General features: G+C 43.4%; 1 protein-coding gene across 6 annotated transcripts in view; it reads right to left on the reverse strand.

Annotated features, from left to right (window-relative positions):
- ST8SIA6 (ST8 alpha-N-acetyl-neuraminide alpha-2,8-sialyltransferase 6) overlaps positions 1–25702 on the reverse strand; it is an 83186-nt gene that overhangs the window by 47052 nt on the left and 10432 nt on the right. For 5 of the 6 annotated variants that reach the window (XR_002093709.2, XM_019498066.2, XM_019498065.2 and 2 more), the window contains exons 3-4: positions 12926–13024; positions 8388–8474 (exon numbers count right to left, since the gene is read on the reverse strand). Coding sequence is in view for 5 of the 6 variants with exons in the window: in XM_019498066.2 (XP_019353611.2) it covers positions 8388–8474; positions 12926–13024 (186 nt within the window). In the remaining variant the exon portion in view is untranslated. The remainder of the gene's footprint in view (positions 1–8387; positions 8475–12925; positions 13025–25702) is intronic. The other variant, XM_059729051.1, reaches the window with a different exon arrangement.

The raw sequence follows: 25702 nt of genomic DNA on the forward strand, positions 1-25702 counted from the left end.
AGTAGAGACAGCAATACTGCCACTCAGAGGAGACTGACTTATGAGTCTTAGAACAAATATTCCCGATTAGAGATAACTGTAGGGCATCTATGCCTGAGAAAGTGACTGGGCAGTCTGGTCTGAACAGCAATGAGAGCTTACCTCCTATCTTGCCATGGCAATACTGTTTGTAGTGTACTGTATTTGGATCTGTTGAATAGCATGTGGGATTTCACAGTCTCTGAGCAATTTACTTGGACCTGTGTGTATACTTAGGAAGTGGTACTAAGCTGAATGGTGATACAAGTCAGGTGGCAGTGAGAAATGGATGGATCCCTTAACTGTTCTATTCCAGATGCTCAAAATAGTTAACAGTAGAATTTTTCTAAAGCAAATGTAACTTTAATTGGGGTTAAGGTAATTTTATGTAGTGTCTGGGTTGGTCAGGCTTATATTATACCTATGTAAGGGAGGTGCTGCCCTCACAGATCTTGAGGCCTGCTAGAGCAGGGCTGTCCTCCTGAAGAAAGGTCACATCTTGTATTACTTATGCAAAGCTCCACAGAATGTCCAGAAGCTCCTCTGAACCAATGCTTTTACTACCTGCAGCTTTCACCAGCCATTTTGAGGGCTGTGCCAGCTAGCTAGTAACCACAGCAAGCTGGTGGTCACTATTACTTTGAAAATCTTCACTCTTTGTGCAGTTTATGTACCACCAAGGGCATGCAGCCCAAATTTTAGAAATAAAAATTTTAGTCCCAATTCATTTAAAATAAAGAAATGTGTAGGTGTAAGACACAATTGCAGCTTCTGAAGGTACCCAGTTGGGTTCTGTAATTTTACTAATGAAACACATCTTTAAAGTGGGAAATATGTGAAGAATGTTAATGTAATATTCAAGTTACCTAAGAAACCTAAGACTCTAAATACTGTAGCTGAAAGAGCATCTACAGAGGAGGCAAGCCATCTTACAATAGCTTACAAAGATTTTGGAATGAGCCTTCAAAGGAAAGGTAAGTCCATTTCATCTCTCTCATACCCAATGAAAAGGAGATTTTGATTTGGCTAAAAGCATCTCAAGTGGATTTAAATGTATTTGGGTTTTGAAACCAAGAGGTACATCTTGGACTACTGGAGATGATAGACTTCTGTTCTAGTTTCTGAAAAAGAACAGAGAGAACAAGGCTAATTTTTCCCCTTAAGGTAAAAGGACTGACTGGAAAATTTTAGTTGGTCTAGTAAGACAATGTCAGAGATACCCAAAGAACCTTGTCTGCCTAGGTCCTTAGAGCAACTCTGCTACAACCAACACCACCAACTGAATAGTAGTTATTTGAATATATTCTCGGCCTCTTGGAGGCTCAGATCAAGTTTAGCTATTGGAGAGAAAAAAAGTGTTCAGATACACCTTTTCCTCCTGCCTGCGTTCTTGTTAGACAGATTTTATTCAGTTATGATGAAACTATGGCACATGGTGGTATGTCTCTGGCATATCACTATCAGAATAGACTGATGGATAAGATAAGAAGTAGAAACCAGGGGAAATGGCTGCAATACTTAACCACATAACACTATACATATCTACAGGATGTTTAAGGGCAATTAACCAAGTGTCTGGTACAAAAAGTAGTTCAGCAAATAGTTAAAGAACAGGAGACTGATTTCTGATGATGAAAGGACAAAAAAAAATAAACAAACAAAATAAAAAAAGGTGATGGTGGGTTTCATGAAAAATTCAGAGGAGAACAGCAGGGCGGGGACGCCACAGTGGGCATCTGCTACATGCCACCAAACCAGGAGGAGGAGGTAGAAGAGGCTCTTTTTAAACAGCTGACAAACTTCCTAATCACAGGATCAAGTTCTCAGGGAGTACTTTAATTATTTGGAGATCTTCTGAGAGGGAAACACATCAGTGCACAAGCAGTCTAGCAAATTCTTGGAGTACATTAGGAATAAAATTTTTGATACAGATGTTAGGTATTCTCCCAACTAGGGGAGAAGGCTCTTCTCTACTTTCTGCTCATAAACAGGGAAGGAGACAAACAGCCCAGAATAGTATAAGTACAGGTTAGAGATGAATTAGATAAGTTATAACCTTTCAAATTAGGCAGGGCTGGATGGGAGACACCCTAGAGAGTACTGAAGGAATTAGCAAATGACTGAAATTACCTCAGCCATCGTCTTTGAGATCTCAGAAGTTGGGTGAGGTCCCAGATAACTGGAAGAGGGCTAATTATACCCATTTTTAAGAAAGGGAAGAAGGAGGATCCAGGGACTTACAGACCAGTCAGCCAGACCTTAATACTTGGAAAGATCATGGTGCAGGTCCCTCAGGAAATCTATAGTGAAGCACCTAGAGGAGAACAAATTGATGAGGAAAAGCCAGCATGAATTCACCAAAAGCAAGTCATGCCTGAACAGCCCAGTTTTCTTCTATAAGGTTACATGCTCTCTGGATGAGGGAGAGAACAATGGATGTGATGTACCTTGATTTTAGCAAGACTTTTGTCACAGTCTCTCATGACATGCTCATAAGCAAGCTAAGGAAATAGAGTCTAGATGAAAGTACTGTAAGGTGGATAAATAACTAGTTGGATCATGGTACTCAAAGTCTAATCAATGGCTCAATGTCTAGTTGGGAGAAGGTATCCAGTGAGGTTCCCCAGGGGTCTGTCTTGGGTCTGTCTGTGTTCAACATCTTCATTAATTATTTGGATGGTGGGATTGAGTACATGCTTAGCAAATTTACTTATGACACCAAGTTGCAAGGAGTTGCAAACACTCTGGAGGGCAGAACAACAATCCAGAATGACTTAGACTGATTGGAGAAATGGTCAGCTATCAATAAGATGAGATTCAACAAGGACAGGTGCAAAGTCCTACACTGGCAATGGAATTAATACACGCATAAATACAGACTGTGAATGACTGACTAGGCTGTAGTACAGCAGAGAAGGACGTAGGGGTCACAGTAGACAAACTGAAAATAAGCCAACAGTGTGCTCTTGTTGCAAAAAAGCCAACAGCACACTGGGCATGTCTATACAAGACACTACTGCACAGTAGCAATGAACTACTGCACAGTAGTGTCGCATCATGGTTAGTGCCTGGGAAAAGGAAGGAGGATCCAGGAAACTGCAGACTAGTCAGCCAGACCTTGGTACTTGGAAAGATCATGGTGCAGGTCCTCAGGAAATCTATAGTGAAGCACCTAGAGGAGAATATGTTGATGAGGAAAAGCCAGCATGAATTCACCAAAAGCAAGTTATGCCTGAACAACCTGATTTTCTTCTATAAGGTGATAGGTTCTCTGGATGTGTGTTGCATCAACAGGAGTGTCACTTAGAGCAGAAGAATTACTTCCCTTGATATATTTGGCAGTGGTGAAGCTTAACTTGGAATACTGTGTCCAGTTCTGGGCCACACACTTCAAGCAAGATGTGGACAGATTAGAAAGAGCCCAGCTCAGGCAACAAAAATAATTAGATGTCTGGGAGACAACGACTTACATGGAAAGGCTGAAAGGGCTAGGGCTACATAGTTTGGAAAAGACTGAAGGTGGATTTGATAACAGTCTTCAAATATGTGAAGGGTGATTTACAGAGAGGATGGAGAAGGGCTTTTTTTCTGTGGCTGTAGGGCACTGAAGTAGGAGCAACAGCCTCAAGCTTCAGCAGGGAAAATTTAATTTGGAGATGAGGAGGAACTTTCTGATTATAGGGACAGTCAACCATTGAAACAGACTGCTTAAGGAAACTGAAATCTCCATTCTTGGAAATTTTCAAGAGCAGGTTAGACAGACACTTGGTTGAGATGGTCAAGTCAGGGATGATCTTGCCTTGAGCAGGGGGTAGACTAGATGACCTGGTAAGGTTCCTTCTACCTCTACTTTCCTAAGATCCTATAAAATCCTTTTTTTTTTTTTTTTTTTTTTTTTTAAAATGGCATATGACCAAGTGGTAAGTGAGAAGACAATTTACCATGCAGCTGTCAGAACACTGACCATTGCCAGGTTGAGAATGAGGACACCATATCTGAGCTATACACGTGGGCATATTCACCCTAACTGCTTTAGAGAAAGAAACCTGCACTTGAAGAGTGGTGTGAAGATGGCAGAGGAACAATTACATGCGTCTACATTGTAGAAGATGCAGGAGGTAGTGGGCTAGACGCTACTTAGTGCATGATGATCTCACCAATGGGAAAATTAGAGTGTGGTGAAGCATGAGGCTGCTACATATTAAATTTTTCCCCAAGTACAAAGGTAAATATTTCCTTTCTAGATCCATTCTTCTTCTTTATATGAATTAAAATCTCTTTGTTTGGTTTGGGTCTGTTGGGAAATACAGCTACATGGCAGAACATTTGCTCAACGTTAGCGAGTGCTATTTTCTAAGAATGTAGCAATTACCATACAGACCGGGCCAGTGCCTCCAGTACCCAGAATCTGACAGCAGCCATTAGCTGCAGAGGAGAGGGCAAAAATATGTTCACAGAGAACGCCTGTAAAGTAACTTATCTACAGGGGAAGCTCTCATTACTTAGATGTTCATTTATGCTTTGAGGACTTTATAACCTTTATAAAAAATGCATTATCTTATCTACTTTGTACTTGAATGCTGCAAATTTGTTCTTTTAATTGGTGGTTGGTGAGTGTGTTTGTGTTCCGTAAAATAGTACATTAAGTATCCTTGTAAGGTAGGTACATTTTATACTTGAGCAAACACCGAAGTAAAGCAGTTTGTCTAGGAACAGAGTGATATAGGCATTAGAAAACTCCAGTGGATTAGGCATGTGAGTGGCAGTGCTAGTCCTCCTTCTAACACGTCATACAGCTTGTCACCATTTCCTGTCACCCAACTGCACTGCACTTCCTCAAAATGGAAGATAAAATTAATTATATATTCACCTAGATCACAGGGCTTTTAGAAAGCAGCACGGAGTAATATCCAAGTAGCACTATGGCAACAGACCCATAGATGGACATATGGAGGAGCACAGATGCTCCTTAAGAGGTACAAATAGACAAATGTGAACTTAAAAGCACAAGCAGACCTTTTAATTTTTCATATACTTCACCAAAAAAAAAAAAAAAAAGTGTCCATTATCCCCAAATTCTGTAAAAAGTCTAAAAGTCAGAAGGCAGGTCCACCAAACGCTTGCCATCCAACCTAAGCTAGCATCCATTTTTCCCTCTGCCTCCCCCCAAATCTTTTCCCAGCTTTGTTCCATGCACTGCTTTGCAGCTTTAGTTTCTGGACGCTCTTGCTTCAAGACTGATATAATAGCTGGTAGGCTTGTTGTGTACACAGATTTAGCTAGTAAGTAAGGTATTAAATCTTAAAGACTCCTTCCTCTGATGTGCTAAATAATCAGAATTCTTGCAAGTTTCTGAAGTGCTCTGGGGGCAGGATATCTATAAAACTTTAATATCCTGCTCCTTGAAAAAGAGAAGAGTTATAAGAACACACATCTCTTTTGCATAGAAATCAGACAGCACCCAAAGTAACTTGTACATCCTGCATGTATACATGTATTTGTCATGGGATGGGGTCCTGCAGGATGGCTGTGATCTCCCAAGGCCCTTTACCATGCCAAGTTGGCCCAATGGGCACCCTTGATTCCTGCCTGCCACATCTTTGATGGAAAATATATATATAGTAGGGAGGCTGCCTTTACATCCACTTGGACACTGTTTGCTGTACTTTCTGTCCCTGGGGCTCCTGGACCCCTTGTGGGTCCCATTTGCAATGGGTGTTTTGGGGCACCCTAGCCTTATGGGCTATATGCGTGGCTCCAGCCGCCCCTTTACCACACCCCAAGCCTCACTGATGGTACTGACGTTGTTTGGTCTGGGCCTTGTTATAATTTGGGCCCCTTGTCCTTCCTGGGTCCTCCGTGGCCCCGTCTCACTCGGTGCCTCTCTGGCACTGGGGTCTGTGCCCCCCCAACTGCTGCGCCCTCTCTGGTGCTGGGGTACCCACACTGCTGTGGGTCCCTTACGAGGCTTCCTCCATCCCCTAATAACCCTCACCCAAACCACCAGTTTTATACAACAATAAACAAAACACAAGCCCCTGGGCTGTAACAAATTCAAGCCGCTCGGCTATAAGTCTCAGACAAATCCTACCGGGAAATGCTCCATCCCTCAACAGTATCAGAAGCTGCTCCTGCAGACAGGCCTCTCCCCTTTGCTTGCTCTGGGAGAACTCCTTCCCCCTTGGCTGCTGGCAGGAAACTGCCCTCTCTGGGCCGGGTCCTGGGGTTTATATGGGCCCAGAGCTTTGCCCTTTCTGGTCAGCTGACCATGTGCAGGTGCAGGCTAATTTACCCTCTGGCTTGTTGCCCTGGTAACCTGCACCTGGGCTTCTGTCTCTCTCTGGGCCTCTTCCCAGGCAGCCTCCGCCCCTCTAGGAGCAGGGCACCTTTGTGCCCTGCAACAGTATTATACATGCTTAAAAAGGTGGGGGGGGAACTTCTTATCTTACTATATTTCCTGATCTTGAGGAAATTAGTATAACAACTGCACTTAAAATTTGGTGGATGAAATATCAAGAAGCTTATTTCAAGAAGGGAAGGGAAGATAAGTATTCTATGTATACACTGCATGGGAAGTATGACTGTAGAACATGTCAGCAATTGAATTAGTTTAGGTCCCAGTAATGCTGCAGCTGTGTTACAGGCTCCAGCTACTAAGTACCCAGCATCCTAAACATTGTACAATCACTGCTGAAGCCTGTGCTTCTATAAGAGTGGCATCTGAACTAGCTAGGTTAAATCTAGCTTGAGTATACTTGTTCACTGTATCACTGGATAACAGTAAGGCATAGCCTGGTTTCCTGAAAGTCTGGCGAGACCCACAGCTGTGACTGCATACTTCTGGCCTGATCTTTGAACAATCTTGTCTACTTTTTCAAAATGCCCAGAGTTTGGAGGAAAAGAGTGCTAGAGCAAGACAGAGCATATTGTGATCAAAGTAAGAGTCCTCCTGCACCATACTGAGGAATTTGGTTGGAAGGGGCCATTTCAGACTCCCAAGGAACTCTCCACCTGCAGATACATTACTCTTGCCCAGGCTAAGTTTCAGTTGCACAGGTTTGAAATTAATATAGCCAGTTTTACGTAAAGATGTCAAGTTTATATAGCCCCTTATGCATCTTTGTATCCAAGTCTGATGCTGTTAATAGAAAGACTCACAAGATTCAGTACCAGACACTATGACCTGACACTGTTCCCATAGCTGTGCCAACATTAAATGATGCTTCAGTACCAGCCATGCGAAGAATGATATTTTATATTTCTACAAGAGTCATTGTCTGCTTCCAAAAATAATTTTCATGCTATAGTGCAGCAGACTTTATTAATATTGGATATTAGAATTAGCTACCTCTGGAATTTTAAATAATTAAAAAAGGCAGCCTTTTTTGTTTAATTATCTTGACAAAATTTCATTGTCTATTTCATGGAATAATGTGATCCAACAGTTTTCCCTTTTGCAAAACCAGTGTGACCAGATTACAAGCAGTCAAGCACTAGACATGAAGGGTGTTTATACATGGAAGCGGGGGAGGGCAGAGCTTTTGAGTGGCTCTGAGAGCCACTCTAATTAGTGCCTGGAGTATCACGTGTATCAGTGTCTCCACACACTGAAAAAAGGGGCACTTTAACTAAAGCCCATTTTTGCAGCGTGGGGATGATGATACACGTAATGCTGGACTTTGCTGGAGCGTGGTAATTACTGTGCTTCAGCGGACTATTAAATCAAGTTTGCTCTGATGCACTGTAACTACAGTGCATCGGAGTAGCCTTGCTGTACGTGTATTGGTGTCAGATGAGTTTGAGATTCAGTGAACCTCAAGTTGTACTTTTTAAAATTCAATAATAAACTGTTTCAAGCCAGGAATTATAACTTACTAGCCTTGATTCAGGAATCCCTATTCTGGACAACACCCGAGTTCATGCTACCTGTGTTAGGATAGTGCTTCATCTGCTTTACTGGACCAAAACCAAGATGCACACAGTATCAGTCTTGCTTGGAGTCTTTTGGCACTTCTGCAACAGAAGTAATAAATAGCAACCTAGAATCCCGAAGTAAGATGTGCACTATACACTTACGACTGCTCTCAGACTGACAGGCTCAAAAGGATAAGACTACGATGTTTTGTTTGTTTTTTTCTCTACATGCAGTGAGTTTTCTTTCCGAAGCTAAAAATTCATTTGACCCATTGTAGAAAGTGTAATAGTTCACTCCCAAGATGTGGTGACATGGGTAGAGCTACATTATTTTTGTTTAAATCTTACCCTGTTCTCAGTGCTATATGGTATGCAGAAATAAATACAGTAATAGTTCCAAGGGGGCACAGAACCTTATGGCTTTTATAGTACAGAGATAATTTGAAAGGCATTACCTAAATTTTTCATATTCTTCTGGCCTCCTTTTCCATGCGCAGTGCTGTAGTTTTGTGACTATCTGAAGGTAATAATTTTCAGAATACCTTTAAAATAAAAACAAGTGCAAGTTTCAGTGAAAATTACACAATTGCATAAATACATATAGGTCCTAAAACCTTCAAGTGATAGATGTATTAATTTGTATTAGGTATGTAAAACAAGTCTCTTTCAAAATTCTAGGACCCATTTTACCTCTGTAATTTATGATACTATTACTTAAGTGCTATGACCTATTAAATATTCTCAAACTTGGTGCACTAAAATTAATTTTAGAAATTTCTGACGTACATACAGGTTTAAGTCTTGGACATCTGACTATACACATCTTGAATGACCCAGTAACTTCAAAATCATCTTCAAAACACAAGTCTAAATTAATATATAGATCACTGCTTGCATAATGCCAGACAGCCTCTCTTGTATTCCATGTTTTAAACTTTAATGCCGGTTGAAGAGATGACTATTGCAAACTGAGATGTAGCATTGTATTTCTTCTCCTTGTTTATTTACTTCAGTCCCCCAAGAGACCAGTTTGCTCATCCAAGACTGTAGATCAATATATACATGAAAGTTTATCTGTAAAACATCTTCTAAATAAATCATGCAGTCTGTCTCCTATAGGACACAGGACCAACTGGCATAAGTATACATATAACCAAAAGTTCCCCCCCAACCATTTCTCTTAAACTGTTTCAAGAGGCTAAGTTGTAGAATATATATATGGTCCGAAGAAAATAAATGATGTTCTCTTATGAATTCAATGTACAAATTCTATTTGTTTTTCTATATTCCCATGTGTGTCATTTTTATAGGCATGTCTATATAATTCTCTCTAGCAAAGAAAATGAAAGATGCAGGAACTATAATTTAATCTTTTTGGGGGCAAATGTTCCCAAGAACAGTTGCTACCTAGAAAAAGGAAAGAGTCATTCAGGGTGTCAACCAAAAGCCCACCTACCTTCTTTCAGTTTGAATTAGGTCTCTTAACACACGGCGTCATAGATGTGGTTTTAAATCCCCCCGCCCCCCCCCAAAACCCCCTAACTAACAAAAAAACAAACAAACCCTATGCTGCAACTTGTCACATTGTATTTACTGTAGCCCACAACTCTCAGAGAATATATAAGGAAGCCAGTTGTTTTGGTTTATCTGATAGATAGATATAATATTTGATAGATTACATTGATTTTTCTTAATACCAAGATATCAGTTGCACCGAAAAGGTCTTTAGTAACATACACTTCTAACATTAAGATCTACAGCTAAAAAGGGAAGCAAAGGAGTTTCTGCATGGAAACTCTACATCTTACATTTCTATTTGAGAAAGTAGTAAACAGTCAAGGGGGAAGGTGGAGGAAAGCTGGATAGCAAACTCTTGCTTAAGGACACCAGCTAGATGAAGATCAGAGTTTGAAGGAACACTACTATAAGCTTGGGGAGAAAAAAAGTGTCATGGACCAACATGATACTCAAACTACAGAAAGCCTAGGGTACTGATGAAAAGCAAAGCATACACATCCATAATGCCAGCCCTAAGACCTCAAGAAAAACCCTATTTACTAGCATAATATAGGAGATGCTTATTAATGAAGGGTGTGTGCCAGGAAGGACATGTACTACAATGTGTTTTATCTTCCTACATTCAGAAGAGGGTAGTAGGAACACAACTTCTCCCATATAGGGCCTTGTTATGCACTAAATGTATAGGTTGCTCCTGGAGCTCTTAACCCCTGGATTGTTTGTACATTAACACCTGAAAACTAGTTTTAAGCACACTTTAGGTGACTTACAGTTGCATCACTCTAGGGCAGGTTTCTCCCCAATCCATATTACCCAGCTCATGATCCATTAATGTGCAGCTACTCCTTACAGATGAGCTGCCCAAGTTGCAGTCAGTCCTTCAGCATTCCAGGATGCAGTGTCTCTTTCCAAACCGTCCTGTTCTGTCTGGAAAGACTTTCCACCCTCTGAACTCGACTGCCCTGGAGATAGTTCTGGCACCAAAACAATTTCCCAGCTCACCAGCCTTCTAGTGGCAAATCACAGCTGAGCAGGTTGAGGATAGTCAGAGAAGGTTTTTAGCTTTAAGATGTGAATAGTTCAAACTCAAGCTAGCACTAACTGATCAACATTTGAGCAGCTCAAAGTACAAGGTGCATCAAGGCCCTATCATGCTTGAATGGATGATTTACAGACAGCAATGTAATTTAAATAGTAAATAGGGCTTCATAAATACATTTTTTCTCCATATAGGCACTGTGAAAAAGTGCATGGCTATGGTTTGTTACAACTTGCCTTTGCCAACTACTAGTAGTTTGTCAACCCCCCCCCCCCCCCCCCCCCCCGTCCCCCTTCAGGGTAAGAGCTGAAGAGCCCTGCACTGTTGTGATGAAGCCCCATTTCTATCTGGGTTGGTTTATGCTTTGTTTTCAGTTCACAAAGCCTATTTAAGCATGGTTTGTTTAAAGCAGCCTCAGGGACTTTCCTCAAATGGAGTGGAGTGAAGACAAGCCAAGATGGCAGTTGAGATTTCATTTTTCAGCTCTAGTGACACTGGCATGGTTCTGTTCTCCATCACTGTATGATGTCATTGCTGTGCCAAATAGACGACTTTTTTTAGCATCCAAGACTGGATAGCTGGATAATACATAGTACTTAAACAGCATTTTTTTAAAGTATAGCTCACATAGCAGATAACAACAATGCTAAAACTTTTAGTGAGCATTTTGTCAAAAATGTGACCATGTATAGCTAAATTGCCCTACTGCACAGAATGGATAAGACAACTATTGCTATTAAACTGTGCATCACATTCTTTTGCTTTCTCCATAACCTGCATCTTCACCACCACAAAAAACAAGCCTCCTTAGGAAACTCTCCTCTACAGTTGACTCCTCCCAACTACCCAAGGGACTTGGTTTCTCATCTCATGTACAAAGTAACCATGAGACACTAGGATACAGGCAGAGTGATAGCACTATCAGAATAACAGCAACTTGGGGCAACAGCAGTGAGGAAGGGAAGAGAGAGCTCCTGGGAAGAGTCAGAGGGACAATCTAAACCCCGCTTACAAGTCATTAAGTATAATACCTGCCAGAGAAAGGCTAGTTCAGTTGGCAGGAACACTGAGGAGGTGGAGGTAGGTGGAGACAGAGACACAAGATAGGAAAGCAAGTTAGAGAAGGGAAAAGCCACAACAGAGGATGGGAAGTGAAAAGGGAAGGACTAGCAGATTAGAAGAAAGGGGTGAAAGAGAGGGAAAATGACCAAATGGCAGGGAATAGAGGGAGAGAAGGAGATAGAGGAAAGGCTGGGAAAACTAGATAACTTCTTTTATATAATTTCCTGTCTTTTCATATTATTCGTTTACTGTACAAATGGAAGCCAAGACCTTGATCTTGAAGACACTTAAGGACGTGCTTGATATTAATCCCGGCATTCATCCTGTTTTAGTACCTCAATGGCTTACAAAAGGAGAGCCTAAACTCCAAGACAGTACAATATATGCATGTCATTTTTTGGTTTTAAGCAGCTTGATTTTTCTTTTATCTGCCACATTCTCACATACAACATGCAAGCTTCAAAAGCTTTGTTTCTGAATGGCAGAACGAAGAAGAAAAAGATCCTTCCTTGTAATAAATAACAGGGTAGCAGCAACTAGGGAACTGAGCCTGCTTAGTATTCTGGTACCTCTGGCTTCAGCCACAGTGTCAAAAAAACCTGTTTTTGCCATAGTTCTTGCATATAATATTCACTCCAAATACCAGCAACTGGTTTTTGGAGAAAAAGGTGTGTGTGTTTGTGTGAAAAAAATATGGTGCATCCGTCTTGGCAAGGCAATGGTGTATGTAAAGGAAATGCACTGATGTCTGTGGCATTGTCTACTCATAGAAAATATATAAGGGATTTTTTTCCTCCCCTGTACTGAGTGCAGGTTCTAGCGAGGCCAGTGGTAAAAGTTGTGAGGCATAATAGAGATGGAGGTGTTTTTTAACATGAAGTTACCAATACACTTGAACAACTAGCCTCCTATTGGAAAGTTAATACCACAGTTACTATATATAACAACTAGTTTTTAATACGAGCTCATTTCTAGACATTTTGGTGGGGGGAAGGGAGGGGAAAATCTATTCTTGTGCCTGCATATTGGTTGGTGGGAGTGAGCTAATCAAGAAAAGATATCTAAGAATGAAAATATAATAACTTACTATGATTTTTAAGATTCTTAGTTTGAAGAAATAGGAGGTCTCCTTGGGCTCTTAGCAGAGAATGAGAAATCTTGTTGCCATGTATTATGATGATTTCTTTTCTTTTTAGTGCAGATCCAGAATAAATCCAACCAAAAAAATTCAGCCAAACACTGGCTGTGCATTTTTTATTTCTTATTGCATGACTCTGTACTAATGTCAGTGAGCGTGTTAGGCAAGCACAGAGCACTCAGTCTTCTTTTTAAAACAAACAAAAAAAAAAAGCAGAGAGCAAAGCAAACACGTACCTTTTCTTCTTGACAGATGAAGGCAAAATGTTGTCCTGAATCTCCTTACATTTCAAAGCCTGGTCATGTGAGTAAATTCCATTTTTATTATGAGCTGTTCTGTTTAGGAAAGAAAATTAAAAAAAAAAGAGCGAGAACAACAAACTTTAAGGCTAGGGACAGAAGCGACATAAGTGATCAGAAACCAGTTCAAATCTGTAACAAAAAAAGAAATTCAGTGTACATCAACTGCTTTCAAAATGGCCAAAACCAATTTAAGATAAACCTGGATGGACGTAATATCAGACCTAACTGAATTAGGTTATATCGGTTTATTGAACTTCTGTGCCAGATCCCCTGCAGATTCAAGTTAACTCAGTCTCCCAGCATCCCAGGATGTTTTGCACCTCCCCTACAAATTCCCCACTCTTGTAGGGTGTGCAGGCTAGCCTTGGCCCAAGCTGTTTGCTTCAGCTGAGCAGAGAGGCATTCTCTAGTACTCCACCCCCCCCCCCAGGCTCTGGCTTAAGCTACTGCAGGCATATGGCTGCATTTCTGGAATCAAAAGAGAATGTCTGTTCACTTGCTCATCAGTTCAATTTACTCAGTTTAAAACTAACCTGCAAAGACTGAATCGATTCAGCCTCGGGCTTTTTGACTGTCTATACTTAGCCCAAAAGACAGAATATATTGAGCACCAGTTCCACATTTAAGTTTGCTGCAACAATCATATTAATAACTGTCAGACGTTCTGAGAAAACATTACCAATAAAATCTGAATCACTTTCATTAAGGAATTCCTCTGTAAAAATGCAAGATTGTTTTGGGTGACTACAACATATTTAAATTTCTTAAAATAATCTCATTTTATATAAAAAATTGCATTATGCCAATTGCAGTGCAGATCAGACACGGAAGCAGTTGTAGAACTATGTTCTGAATATGTAATAAAATATTTTACTCACAAATAGTCAGCAGGGAGTGTTTTTTCCAAAGCAGCTGCTGTTTAATTGCAATATTTCACGGACAATATAAAATTCAAAAGCAATTATGAGTCTCAGAGGGGTAAGTTCACCTGCCTATGAAGCCATTCACTTATAGATTGCCAATAGAAAAATGGTGATCCAAAGTTACTCCATTTTTCTCTCTGCTTTATGTTGTACAAATACATATATAAAAATATCATCACATAAGTGTCATAAAAGGCACCTATACACATGCAGTGAGGCTGCTGCAACACACTGCAATTACAGCGCTTTGGAGCAGACTCAATTAAATAGAGTCTGCTGGGGCGTGGCAATTGCCATGCTCCAGCAGACTCCAGTGTCTCATGTATCCGTGACCCCACGATGAAAAATGGTGACAGGGGAGCTTTTAGTGAAAGCACCCCCGCTGCTGTTTTTCAGCGCGAGGATGCTGATACGTAAAATATGCCAGGTGCTTTCATTAGAGTGGTTCCAAAAGCCACTCTATTTAAATCAGCCCCTCCCCCTATACTCCCGGAGCATATGTATAAACGCCCATATACAGTCACTCAATAGCTGTTATGTTCCCCTGCTCCCCGCCCCCCAATTCTTTAGTATTCCTCTTCTTCCAACATTCCTGGTATGACAGGGCACTACAGGTTAAGCTTCTTTGAGAACAGTGTCTTCTTTTCCTCTCTTGCCAATTCATTCTGGTATCTACATTTATCTGCCATAGTGCTGTATCTCTTTATCGGTCTCTTTCAAAGTCTTCAGTCTGACATGACATTCTTTGCTCCACTTGTTTTTATTTTCCTCACCTTCTGCTTCTGTTTTTTTCTGTGTCTTCTGCAGACTTCTCTCCATCGATTTGGTTGTTTGTTTGTTTTTTTGAGACTGGAGCTCTGACACTTGTAGCAGATTTGCACCAATCTTAGGTAAAAATGTGGAGGCTGCATATGGACACCATGTCATTAATTCATAACAGTACATATCTAGGTACTTTCATGAGTTCCTCAATCCTGCTCTCAGATTTGGCAGCCAGGTCATGGCTGTGTGTTCATCCATGCATTCAAATGATTCAAGTGCCCAAAAAACATGCACATTTGAGGCTGCTGAAACAGGAGTCTCAATGTTTGTTGCACTGGTGGCACCATCATTTGCACATGCAGGGGCTAAATTTTGCCCTTGATTTCATGTACACAGCTCAGATGGAAGCACTGAGGCCATGCAGTAGAGTGGGTCTTGGCTCATTCTAAGTATACAAATGTTTCACTAGGGGTCAGTCCATCAATTGGAGAAGTCTTTTGAGTGCAAGAATGGTAGAAAAGCCTTTGTTGGATTAAGTAGGAAGGAACAGAACAGACCTAGTTATTTGCATAGTAGATTCTGCTATGTGGATTCTGCTACCCAGCATGTCCACAGGTGGTGGATAGTCAAATAACTTTTAGGGAAGATTAGCTTTGAAATAAGCAGGGGTAAGCTAATTACCTTTAGATACATAGGGAACAGGAGAAAAACAAGTGGGAGTGTGGGGCCATTGCTCAACAACTCAGGAGAGCTGGTTACCGGTATCCAGAAGCATGGCCAACCGGTGCCTCATGAGTCTGGGGGGGGCACCCACTGAAGCCAGCGGTGGCAGGGGCAGAGCTGGTGAGCTCCCACAGATACTGCCAGTGGCAGGGCCAGAGCTGGCGAGCATCTGCAGCTGCCACCAGTGGTGGGGCCAGCACCACCAGGGGGTCATGTGCCCCCCAGTGCTTCCCCTACATATTGCCTATGCCCAGGAGAAAGCTGAACTCCTGAATGACTACTTTGCCTCCATCTGTCACTGAACCAAGGGAAAAACTACGCCAGGTACAGCAAAGGATGAGCGCGGTAGGAATAAGAATTGGCATAGAATTGGTGTATGACCAATTAAAAAAAAGTTAGACATATACAAGTCAGTGGGACCAGATGATCTTTATCCGAGAGCGCTGAAGGAGCTGGCCAAAGTCACTGCAGAACCCCTGGCAAAACTCTTCCACAACCTTTTGGCACTCTGGAGTAGTCTCTGAGGACTGGAAGAGGACCAATGTTGTGCCCATCCACAAGAAGGGCAGGAGGGAGGACCCATGTAACTATAGGCTAATCAGCCTAACTTCCATCCTAGGGAAATCCTAGAAAAGTTCATCAAGGAGTCCATCTGCAATAAGGTTGCAGAAGGTACGATTCTGAATAACAGCCAGCATGGCTTCATCACGGGAAGGTCTTGTCTTACCAACCTCATCTCCTTCTATGACCAGGTAACTCGCCACCTGGACATGAGAGCAGGTAAACATTGTAAACCTTGACTTCCAAAAGGCCTTTGATCTAGTATCCCACAATGTCCTCAGGAGAAAATTGGAGGCTTGTGGGCTTAAGTCCAAGACAGTCACATGGGTGAGAAACTGGCTTCAGGATAGGACCCAGAGAGTCATAATGAATAGATTTGTGTCATCCTAGTGAGAAATGGGCAGCCATGTCCCTCAGGGGTTGGTGCTCAGTCCAGTACTTTTCAACACCTTTATTAACGATTTGGATGTGGGGGTAAAGAGCTCACTGGCCAAGTTTGTGGACGACACCAAGTTATGGGAGAGCATGGTCACGCTTGAAGATAGGCTACAGATACAGGTGCACCTAGACAGCTTAGCAAGTTGGGCAGATCAGAACCTGATGAAGTTCAATGTTGAAAAATGTAAAGTGCTCCACCTGGGGACAAACAACCCCCTGCACACCTACAGGCTTGGTGGCGCCAAACTGACCAGCACCACAAATGAAAGGGACCTGGTAATAATAGACCACAGTATGAATATGAGTCGGTAGTGCAATGCTGTAACCAGTAGGGCAAATAATACTCTGCATCTCCAGCAAAACCAAGGAGGCGATTCTTCCGCTCTGCTCAGCACTTGTGTGACTGCAGCTGGAGTACTGCATCCAGTTCTGCGTACCACACTTTAACAAGGACATGGACAAGTTTGAAAGAGTCCAGAGAAGAGCCACCCGTATGATCAGAGTCTTACACCATAAGCCATACGAGGAAAGGCTGAGGAATCTGGGACGCTTCAGCCTGAGGTAAAGGCGGCTGAGAGGGGACCTGGTAGCAGCTTACCACTCCACGAAGAGAGTACATCAAGGGCTTATTGAGCAACCTGAGGGGAAAACCAGCACCTGAGGGGAAAACCAGCAGTAATGGCTAGAATCTCCTAGAAGATCAATTCAGGCTCAACATTAGGAAAAACTTCTTCAGAGTCAGGGTGTCCAGACTGTGGAATTAGCTCCCTCCAGAGGTGGTGCAATCACCTACCCTGGAAATCTTTCAGAGGAGACTAGACAGTCACCTTGCTGGGGTCACCTAAGCCCCAGTTATCTTTCCTGCTTGGTGCAGGGGGCTGGACCCAATGATCTTCAGAGGCCCCTTCTGGCCTTACAATCTATGAATCTATGCAGCACCACCACCACCACCAGGATGCGAGGACAGCAAATGGCAATGCTCTCCCTCCTGAAAAGCCACATATATCCTTTGACAGTGCTGTGACATTGTGAGTACAGGTTACCACTACAATAAGCCTGCCCAGCCCCCAATCATGGGTCTACAAGTCCTCAATGGCAGAGCAGGTGGAAAAAGAGGTTAGATCTCAATGGCTATGAAGGTGGATGAAGGCTGCAGTGGAATGAGATGACCAGTTGCTTTGGTTTCTTTGCCATTGGATCAAGGCCCTGTTCTGTCAAAAGCAGTGTGGAAGTTGATGCATGGAAACTTTTACATGATAAAAGACAGTAAACAGAGGTATTTTCCATGAAAAATGGAAGACAATCATCCTTGGCTGCAAGGGATTGCTGAAGAGAATAACTAGTACTTAAATGACCGTACAGCAGGGCAGGGCAAAGAGGCTTTTTTCCCCTTCCCATTGCATGTTCACATAATGGTTGATCAAAATAGCAGCCTTTATCTAGGGCAGCACAGCAGCTGTTATTGAAATGACCCTCTCCCTCAGAGCAATTTATCCAGAAAGCTGGCTGCAAATTGAGAGAGAGAGAGAAAAAAAAAAAAAAAAGAGAGAGAAGCACCCTGCTTACAGGAACTACACAGATTACTCTTTTCTCTGCACTTTCTGGGAGTTGCCTAAAGAATACACCTGTGTCTTGCCTTGGGGAGATGGCACTCTACATGATCCTTACTGCAGACCATAATCTAACTTTTTTTTAGCTATATAGTGCATTTAACAGACAGGAACAGCTGGTGTTATCTGTTAGGGGCTCAGTTGCCAACTTTGGACCTGGGTTCTTATCTCTAACTCTTTTTGGAAGTGATATATAATGTATGGGGAACAGGTTCTCAGGGTACAGAACTCAGCAGAGCATATACAGATTTCCCTTGATTTATGCGGTACATGCATTCCCAGAAAACTGCACATTAATCCAATTTGCATAAAGGGAACCCAGTTTACAATGCAAGAAATAAGGATAGGTAGGGGGAGGGGCGCAGTGCAGCCCATTGGCCATTCCTGGGGCTGCTGCAGGGAGTAAAGCAGAAGGACCTGTCAGTGGGTGCAGGGCACAGTTCTTGCTGCTATGTGCACCCTGGGAGGGCTGTGTGCCTCTGGATCTGTGTGCGGGACAAGAGCAGGCTGCAGCTGCAGGCTGGGGCCTGCGGTGGCACCAGGGTCTTCCCGGCATTCAGGGTGGGCCGTGGTGCTGGGAGGGGGGCTGCTGCTGCCCCAAAATTTGCTGTAGCCCCCCAACCTGCCCTTCTAGCGCTGCCACTGAGTGCCGGGAAAATCCGGGGGCATGTGCCCCTAGGGAAGAGCGTGGCACAGCCCTACAGCTCACAGCCCTTCTGGGGTGTGCGTAACAGCAAGAGCTGCACCATTCCGTCTCACACCCACTTACAGTTCCCTCCACTTTGCTCCCTGCTGTGGCCCTAGGCCTCCACTTCTCCCCACTAAGCTCATCCCCTGATGCAGCAGCCCCAAGAGCAGCCGATGCCAGTTGCCTGCAGCCGCTGGGCTGCACCGTGCCCCGAACTCTCTAGCGCTCCGCATGTTCCCACTCACCTCAGCCCCAAGGCTGTGCCGTGCTGTAGTGGAGGCAGGTGGTGTTGGTCTGCTGCAGCAGGGATGGGACACATGGGGAGAAGCGGAGCCCTGGGGCACGGCACAACTTGTCCCCACTCACCCTAGCCCCTGCTGCAGTGGCCAACACCAGTTGCCTGCAACCCCTCCCTGGGGCTCCATTTTTCCCCACTCACCCCAGCTCCTGCTGCAGCAGACCTGGGAGCAGCCGAAACTACCTGCCTGCACCACGACACAAAGCAGCCCAGGAGCTGGGGTGACAAGTGGAGCCCTGGAAGGTTCGGGGCAAGGTGCAGCCTAGCAACTGCAGGCAGCTCGTATAGGCTCCTCTCAGATCTGCTGCAGCAGGAGCTGGGGTGAGTGGGGCCCTGGTCCCATGGCCCTTTCCCCTCCCCCCAACAGACTTACCTGCTTGGGGTGGGGCACCTATGCCGATTGCATAAGGGTGAATTTACCTCACATGTAACAAATTTTGCGTATAAAAGGGTCATTGCATAAGAGCAAAATTTGCATATACAGAACCTGCTTAGAGTGAGGGAAACCTGTAAAGAATTGGCAGTAGAAGTTATTTCTATGAAGTTCATACATATAGGTTTGCCATATCTTGATCCAGCTATGTCTTAGGCACACATCAGAACCAAATGAAGCCCCTTTGCCCTTTGTTCTTAAAAGAACATGGAGAATTTGTTTTCCAACATATTTCATTTTCCCAGCTTTATAGATGTAAAATCTTGCAAAAACCACCAAAGTGATAATGTAGGATATTAAGTGAAATGCTCTCTTCCTCTGTTTCTGTAGCTCTTGTGACTGCTCTGCATATTGAAAATTACTTTTAGGCCAAAGCAGCTCAAAGCACAGAAGAGGCCACATTCTAAGTCTAGCTACATAACAATTACCTTGAAAGAGAAATACCAGTATTGCCAATCACATGTAATGAGTAACTGAAGCAGCAGAACAGCTAAAATAATGAACCTGGAGATGGGGGGTGAAAGGAAATCATGCTAAGGATGGATCTTAGAGTACTAAGTAAAACCTTGTGATCAGCCTGCTTGCTTGGATACTGTGGAAACACCAAAGAACTCAGACACAAGTGCTGAGACATTCGCAAAACAAAAAGAAAGAAGTTGTTTCTCCCTGAACAATAGAGGGAGCACTGGTAGAAGCTGAGCTGTTACTCTATCTTGCAAAGTCAGCCATCCTCACAAGCTGGGCAAAGAAAATTGAAGAAACAGGGGGACTTGTCATTTCAGTTAAGCCAACATGAACTGGAACTAACTCTACTTAAGTTCAAGGAGCTTAATTCTCAATTGGATTGGGTTGGTTATAAATCAATTGCTTTGATGCACAGGGGTTCAAAACACGAAAAAAAAAAGTCATTTCCAAATGCCACAAACAAAAGCAAACGTGCTACTGAGGATCTAAGCAACTTTGCTTTGGAATAACTTCTTGTAAGTAGATTCTATGCTGATCACCACAAAAGATCCATGAAAGCCATTAGTATTATTTGGGCATATATTGATTTCAATGGGTTTCAGACAACACAAGGCTGAACTAAAGTATTCTTTGTTCCATAATCTGGTCACAAATTATGGTCTATTGACAGGCTGCCATTGGCTGGTTGATAATAGTTAAATGTTTGTTTGAATTCTGCTCATGAAGAGGCCCTGGTAGTTCTGAAAGCCATTTTATTAGCCTTCGTGATGCACATCTGCATCCAATACATCACGATGTGAAAAATTGATGTTCTTTCAACAGGTGAAGTTCAGCTGTCTACTGAGGCCAAAAGGTTTGGATCTTTAGTTTCTGAAGCCTCTTAAAAGTTTAGGCAGGGTGTGCATTCCTGCTGGTCATCTGCATGGAAATGAATCTCACTTCCATGAATCTCAGCAGCCACTTACAGAAGACCAAATTCAACTCCTATACCTACATTTCCTGGTGCTAGTGGACATATACAGGAGATCACTGGCCCTAGGTAGACCCTTTCTCACTGTAGCTTTGGATTGGTTCTAGTTTATGGATGTTGGACCAAATTAAAGCTATTGCCTTGAAATAACAGCATGAGGTCAGTCTCTGTTCATTTAGTCTGCATTCAAACTAGCTAGCACCAAATACCTTTTATGTATTTGTTCCTTTTGATTACAGAGCCTCAATTCAGTGGTTTTGGTGTGGCATGGCAGTGGATCCCACAGCATATTGTATATTACTTGCCAGTGTAACAGCAAATGACTTCTAGTTAGAAAATCTAAAATTAGTCTTGTTTCACCATGACAGAAACCTCCATCCCACAGCAGTGGACTGAATTAACAATGGTCTGTGAGGGGCATTACAGGAATCTACTGAGCTATTCACAACAAAGAATTCAGATTTAAATTAATATTGAGTTAGACAGTACAAAAAATGGTCCAATATCTGCTTGCTTAGTTGAAGAAAAGCTGCCCAGTATTTAAAAATGCACAAACCCATATTTCTGATCAACTAGGTTAAGCCTCATCTTGGCAGTCACTAAAAAATGCAGAACTAGTATTGGCAAACATGCCAAGTTAAAAAACATTTTACGGTGAAAATTCATACAATATCCAGTGGTTAAAATCTTAAACCAGGTAAAACTTGGCCATTTCAGGTGAGATTTCCTTAGTTTTATAGTGCATGTAAACCCCAAATCACAAAGCAAAATTCAATGGGCACAAATTCAAAGCATTATATATCACATAATAGTAATACCAGCAATTTTTGTACAGTCCGTGAGCCAATCTCTTCCTAATGTAACGCTACAGAGGAACCCAACTATACATATATTAAATCTTCAGCCCAATAGGAGATTAGTGTCACAAGTACTATATTTTATTACTGTGCGGCTTGCCTGTTTCTTGGTCACAAAAAGACATACAACCACTGCTGTTTAGATAGTTGTATCCCTAGGGGATGGAACCTGTTTACTTCTGTACCACATGCTGCACTACCCCGATTGGGGACTACCACTGGTCCCGACTGGCTTTTCCATCCACAGATTAATAATAATAATAATAATAATAATAATAATAATAATATCTAGCCGTCTTCCCAACTTGAGGCAGCTGGCCAATTTTGCAGACCTATCACAGGGCTGGCCATTATTTTTGTGGGGTTATTGTGGCAGCCCCCCCCTCTCTCCCCCCCCCCCCCCCCGATTAGCCAAGGGCTGTGCCATGTGGCTCTGCTCCTTGCTACTGATTGTTGGAGGGGGTGGGGTCACATGACAGGCATCCCTTCAGCCAGTCAGCAGTGAGGGGGTGTGTGTGTGGGGGGGGGGGGGCAGGGCAGTAGCCATCTTGGGCTGTGACCACAGGGTCTGCTGGATACATCAACCCTGGCATGGGAGGACCCCAGGAAGCACAGTAAACCACTGGCAGAGGGCAGCAAAAATCCCAGTAAAGACAGGAGATGGATGTTCATACCTGCAGGTGTGGAGACACTGATGATGGAGCAACGTGTGCAGCTGTGGCCCCATTCTAGAAGTATGTGCTCCCTGTGCATTGGTGCATGCACAGGGGCTGACACAATAAGTCCACAACCCAAGCCTATGAGTGTGGGGGGTGGGAAGCAAGGCTGAGTAGAGGCAGCTTTAGGAGTTCCACAGCTTCAAGGACCCAGCAAAACTTGAAGCAGGCAAAAGAAACAGCGAGATCCACTAATTGAAAGCCTGGAGGAGTTTTCAGCATCCAGCATCACCAGGTAGCTGAGGAGCAAGGCTCCATGCAGACCCCAGCATACAGACCCGGAGGAGAAGGGGCACATGAGTCAGGAAGTCTTGGTGACCTGGACCCCTGGGTGCTGTGAAGACTTTTTTTCTCTTTTGATAGTTTGAAGTAGTTGATATTGATTTTGACAACAATTGTGAACTAATTAAGGACTACATTGATTTGCAAGCCCGAGACTTTACTGGTAGCTGGAGTTTGATCCAGATGCATAGGAATTAACTGGAGGCTGGAATTTTGGTTCAAAAGCCCATGAATTGAGGGCTGAGATTTGATTTTGATGATTATGAATGAAGGACTACATTAATTTAAAAGTCCCATGAACTGATTGACAGTAGGAATTTGATTTGAAATGTCCATGAGTTCATTGAAGACTACTGAGGCTGAGGTTTATGAATTAAGTAAGGACTGTATTGATTTGTGACCACAGTGGTCTGGAAGCCCAGGAATAAATTTAAGACCTTGGCCCCATACATCTAGGACTCAGGCCCGCCATCACAATCCAACACCCAGTTGGCATGTGGACAGGATGACACAAAACTGTGGGGAGAAGTGGACACGCCGGGGGGTAGGGAACAACTACAAGCAGACCTGGACAGGTTAGACATATGGGCGGAAAACAACAGAATGCAATTCAACAACGAGAAATGCAAAGTGCTGCACCTAGGGAGGAAAAATGTCCAGCATACCTACTGCCTAGGGAATGACCTGCTTGGTGGCACGGAAACGGAAAGGGATCTTGGAGTCCTAGTGGACTCCAAGATGAACATGAGTCAGCAGTGTGATGAAGCCATCAGAAAAGCTAATGGCACTTTATCGTGCATCAGCAGATGCATGATGAATAGATCCAAGGAGGTGATACTTTCCCTCTATTGGGTGCTAGTCAGACCGCAGTTGGAATACTGCGTGCAGTTTTGGGCGGGGCACTTCAAGAGGGATGTGGATTTACCTGGAGAGGGTCCAGAGAAGGGCCACTCGTATGGTTAAGGGCTTGCAGGCCAAGCCCTATGAGGAGAGACTGGGGCACCTGGACCTCTTCAGCCTCCGCAAGAGAAGGTTGAGAGGCGACCTTGTGGCTGCCTGTAAGTTCATCACGGGGGCACAGAAGGGAATTGGTGAGTATTTATTCACCAAGGCGCCCCCGGGGGTTACAAGAAACAATGGCCACAAGCTAGCAGAGAGCAGATTTAGACTGGACATTAGGAAGAACTTCTTCACAGTTAGAGTGGCCAAGGTCTGGAACGGGCTCCCAAGGGAGGTGGTGCTCTCCCCTACCCTGGGGGTCTTCAAGAGGAGGTTAGATAGGCATCTAGCTGGGGTCATCTGAACCCAGAACTCTTTCCTGCCTATGCAGGGGGTCAGACTTGATGATCTATTGAGGTCCCTTCCAACCCTAGCATCTATGAATCGAAGGGGAGAAGGAGCCCCGAGAACATCCACAACATGGGCACACTCATGAGTGTCATTATTAACACTAAAACCCTCCCTATTATCATAAAAGATGAAGGCAGGGCAAGCAAGTCGAAGGGCACACCCCAAAAGCGGGAAACTGAAGGCAAAACTATATGGCCCTAAGTGGTGTTTGCCCAGAGAAGTCCTCCCAAACCTTGCGGCACCAAATGTTTTGGTGCAACTGTCCACAGCCTCCCCTTTATGCTAGCATCTCCCACTTCCACTCTGGTAGGCTGTGCAGCCAGGCTACAGTGGCTGTAAGAACTGCTGGCTCTTTCTGGGGAGCCAGCATTTTCTTTTCAGTGATCTTTTATTTCCCTGTGGATTTCACAGGCATTGTTCAATTTCACAGGCAATGCCAGATTTCACAATTCCTGCAAAATCCATGAAACAGGGACCTACTCAATCACTACCAATATCTACGATTTAAAAAAAAAAAAAAAAAAAAAAAAAAAAAAATCAATTGACTACTGAAATTACTCTCCAAGGCTAGGCCTATATTTCCCAGCCTGAGTACATGTTTTTTTCCACAGGTAGATATCAGGTGGAGTAGAGGAATAGCTGGATTAGGAAAAACTAAAATGCTCAGTGTAAGCATATTCTTGCAGCGATAGCTAGACAGGCAATTGGCTCCATGCTGTCCTTAGAAGAGCAAACCACAAAATGTGCTGCATTCAGTGGACATCTAGCTTAGCCAGCACATAGCCTTCTTATTAGTGAGAGGAGTGTAAAGCTTGAGGGAAGAGAGGGCCAGCCAGGGAGAAAGAAAAAACCCCAAGAAGAAGAAAAGAGATTAGAGAGAGAAATGGCCTTAAAAAAAACAAAAAAAAACAAAAAAAACCAAAAAAAAAAAACCTACAAAACCTATATTATAGCATAGTACAAAGAAACACAGGGTATGCTAACTGATGTCCAAATCCACCCCAAGAAGAGGCTCCCACCAAAACCAAGTGAAGAGTGGAGTCAAACCAAGCTCACAACTGGCCTAGTGCTGGTGCCATTGAAGCCAATACGAGTTTTAGCACTGACTTCTGTGGGAGTCAAATTAAATTAATACTGGGTGCATCCACACATGCACTTTACTGCAGAGTTCACCAATTGGCTCCACAGTAAAGCATCACTGTCTACATGAGCGCCGTTATTAGGGTGCAGTAGATTACATTATCTCTGCCATAAGATAGTATTGTCGGGGATCGTACGATCATATGGTGGTGTAATTGGCTCCACTGAAACGCTCGTGTAAATGGTGACCAGGTCTGGCTGGAGCATGAGGGTGCTAACATGCAGGGAGCTGCCTGCTGCCCAACGCCGCACTTTAGCACTGTCATGCCTCAGATAGCCCCTCTGCTGCCACCACCTGGAGCCCAGGGATGGCACCCCCTCCCCCAGTCACCTGCCAGCCCAGGGCTGCTCTGCCCTGGCTCTAACTGCTGCAGTCCCAGGCACACATTAAGACACTGTGCCTGGGAGTAACCGACTCTGGTGCAAATTGTGCTCGAGTTTATTGCGTCTCACTGCTTGCATGTGTAGAACCACCCACCAAGTGTTTTTTAAAGA

This window comes from Alligator mississippiensis, chromosome 5 (assembly GCF_030867095.1).
Source record: "Alligator mississippiensis isolate rAllMis1 chromosome 5, rAllMis1, whole genome shotgun sequence".
Taxonomy (NCBI): Eukaryota; Metazoa; Chordata; order Crocodylia; family Alligatoridae; genus Alligator; species Alligator mississippiensis.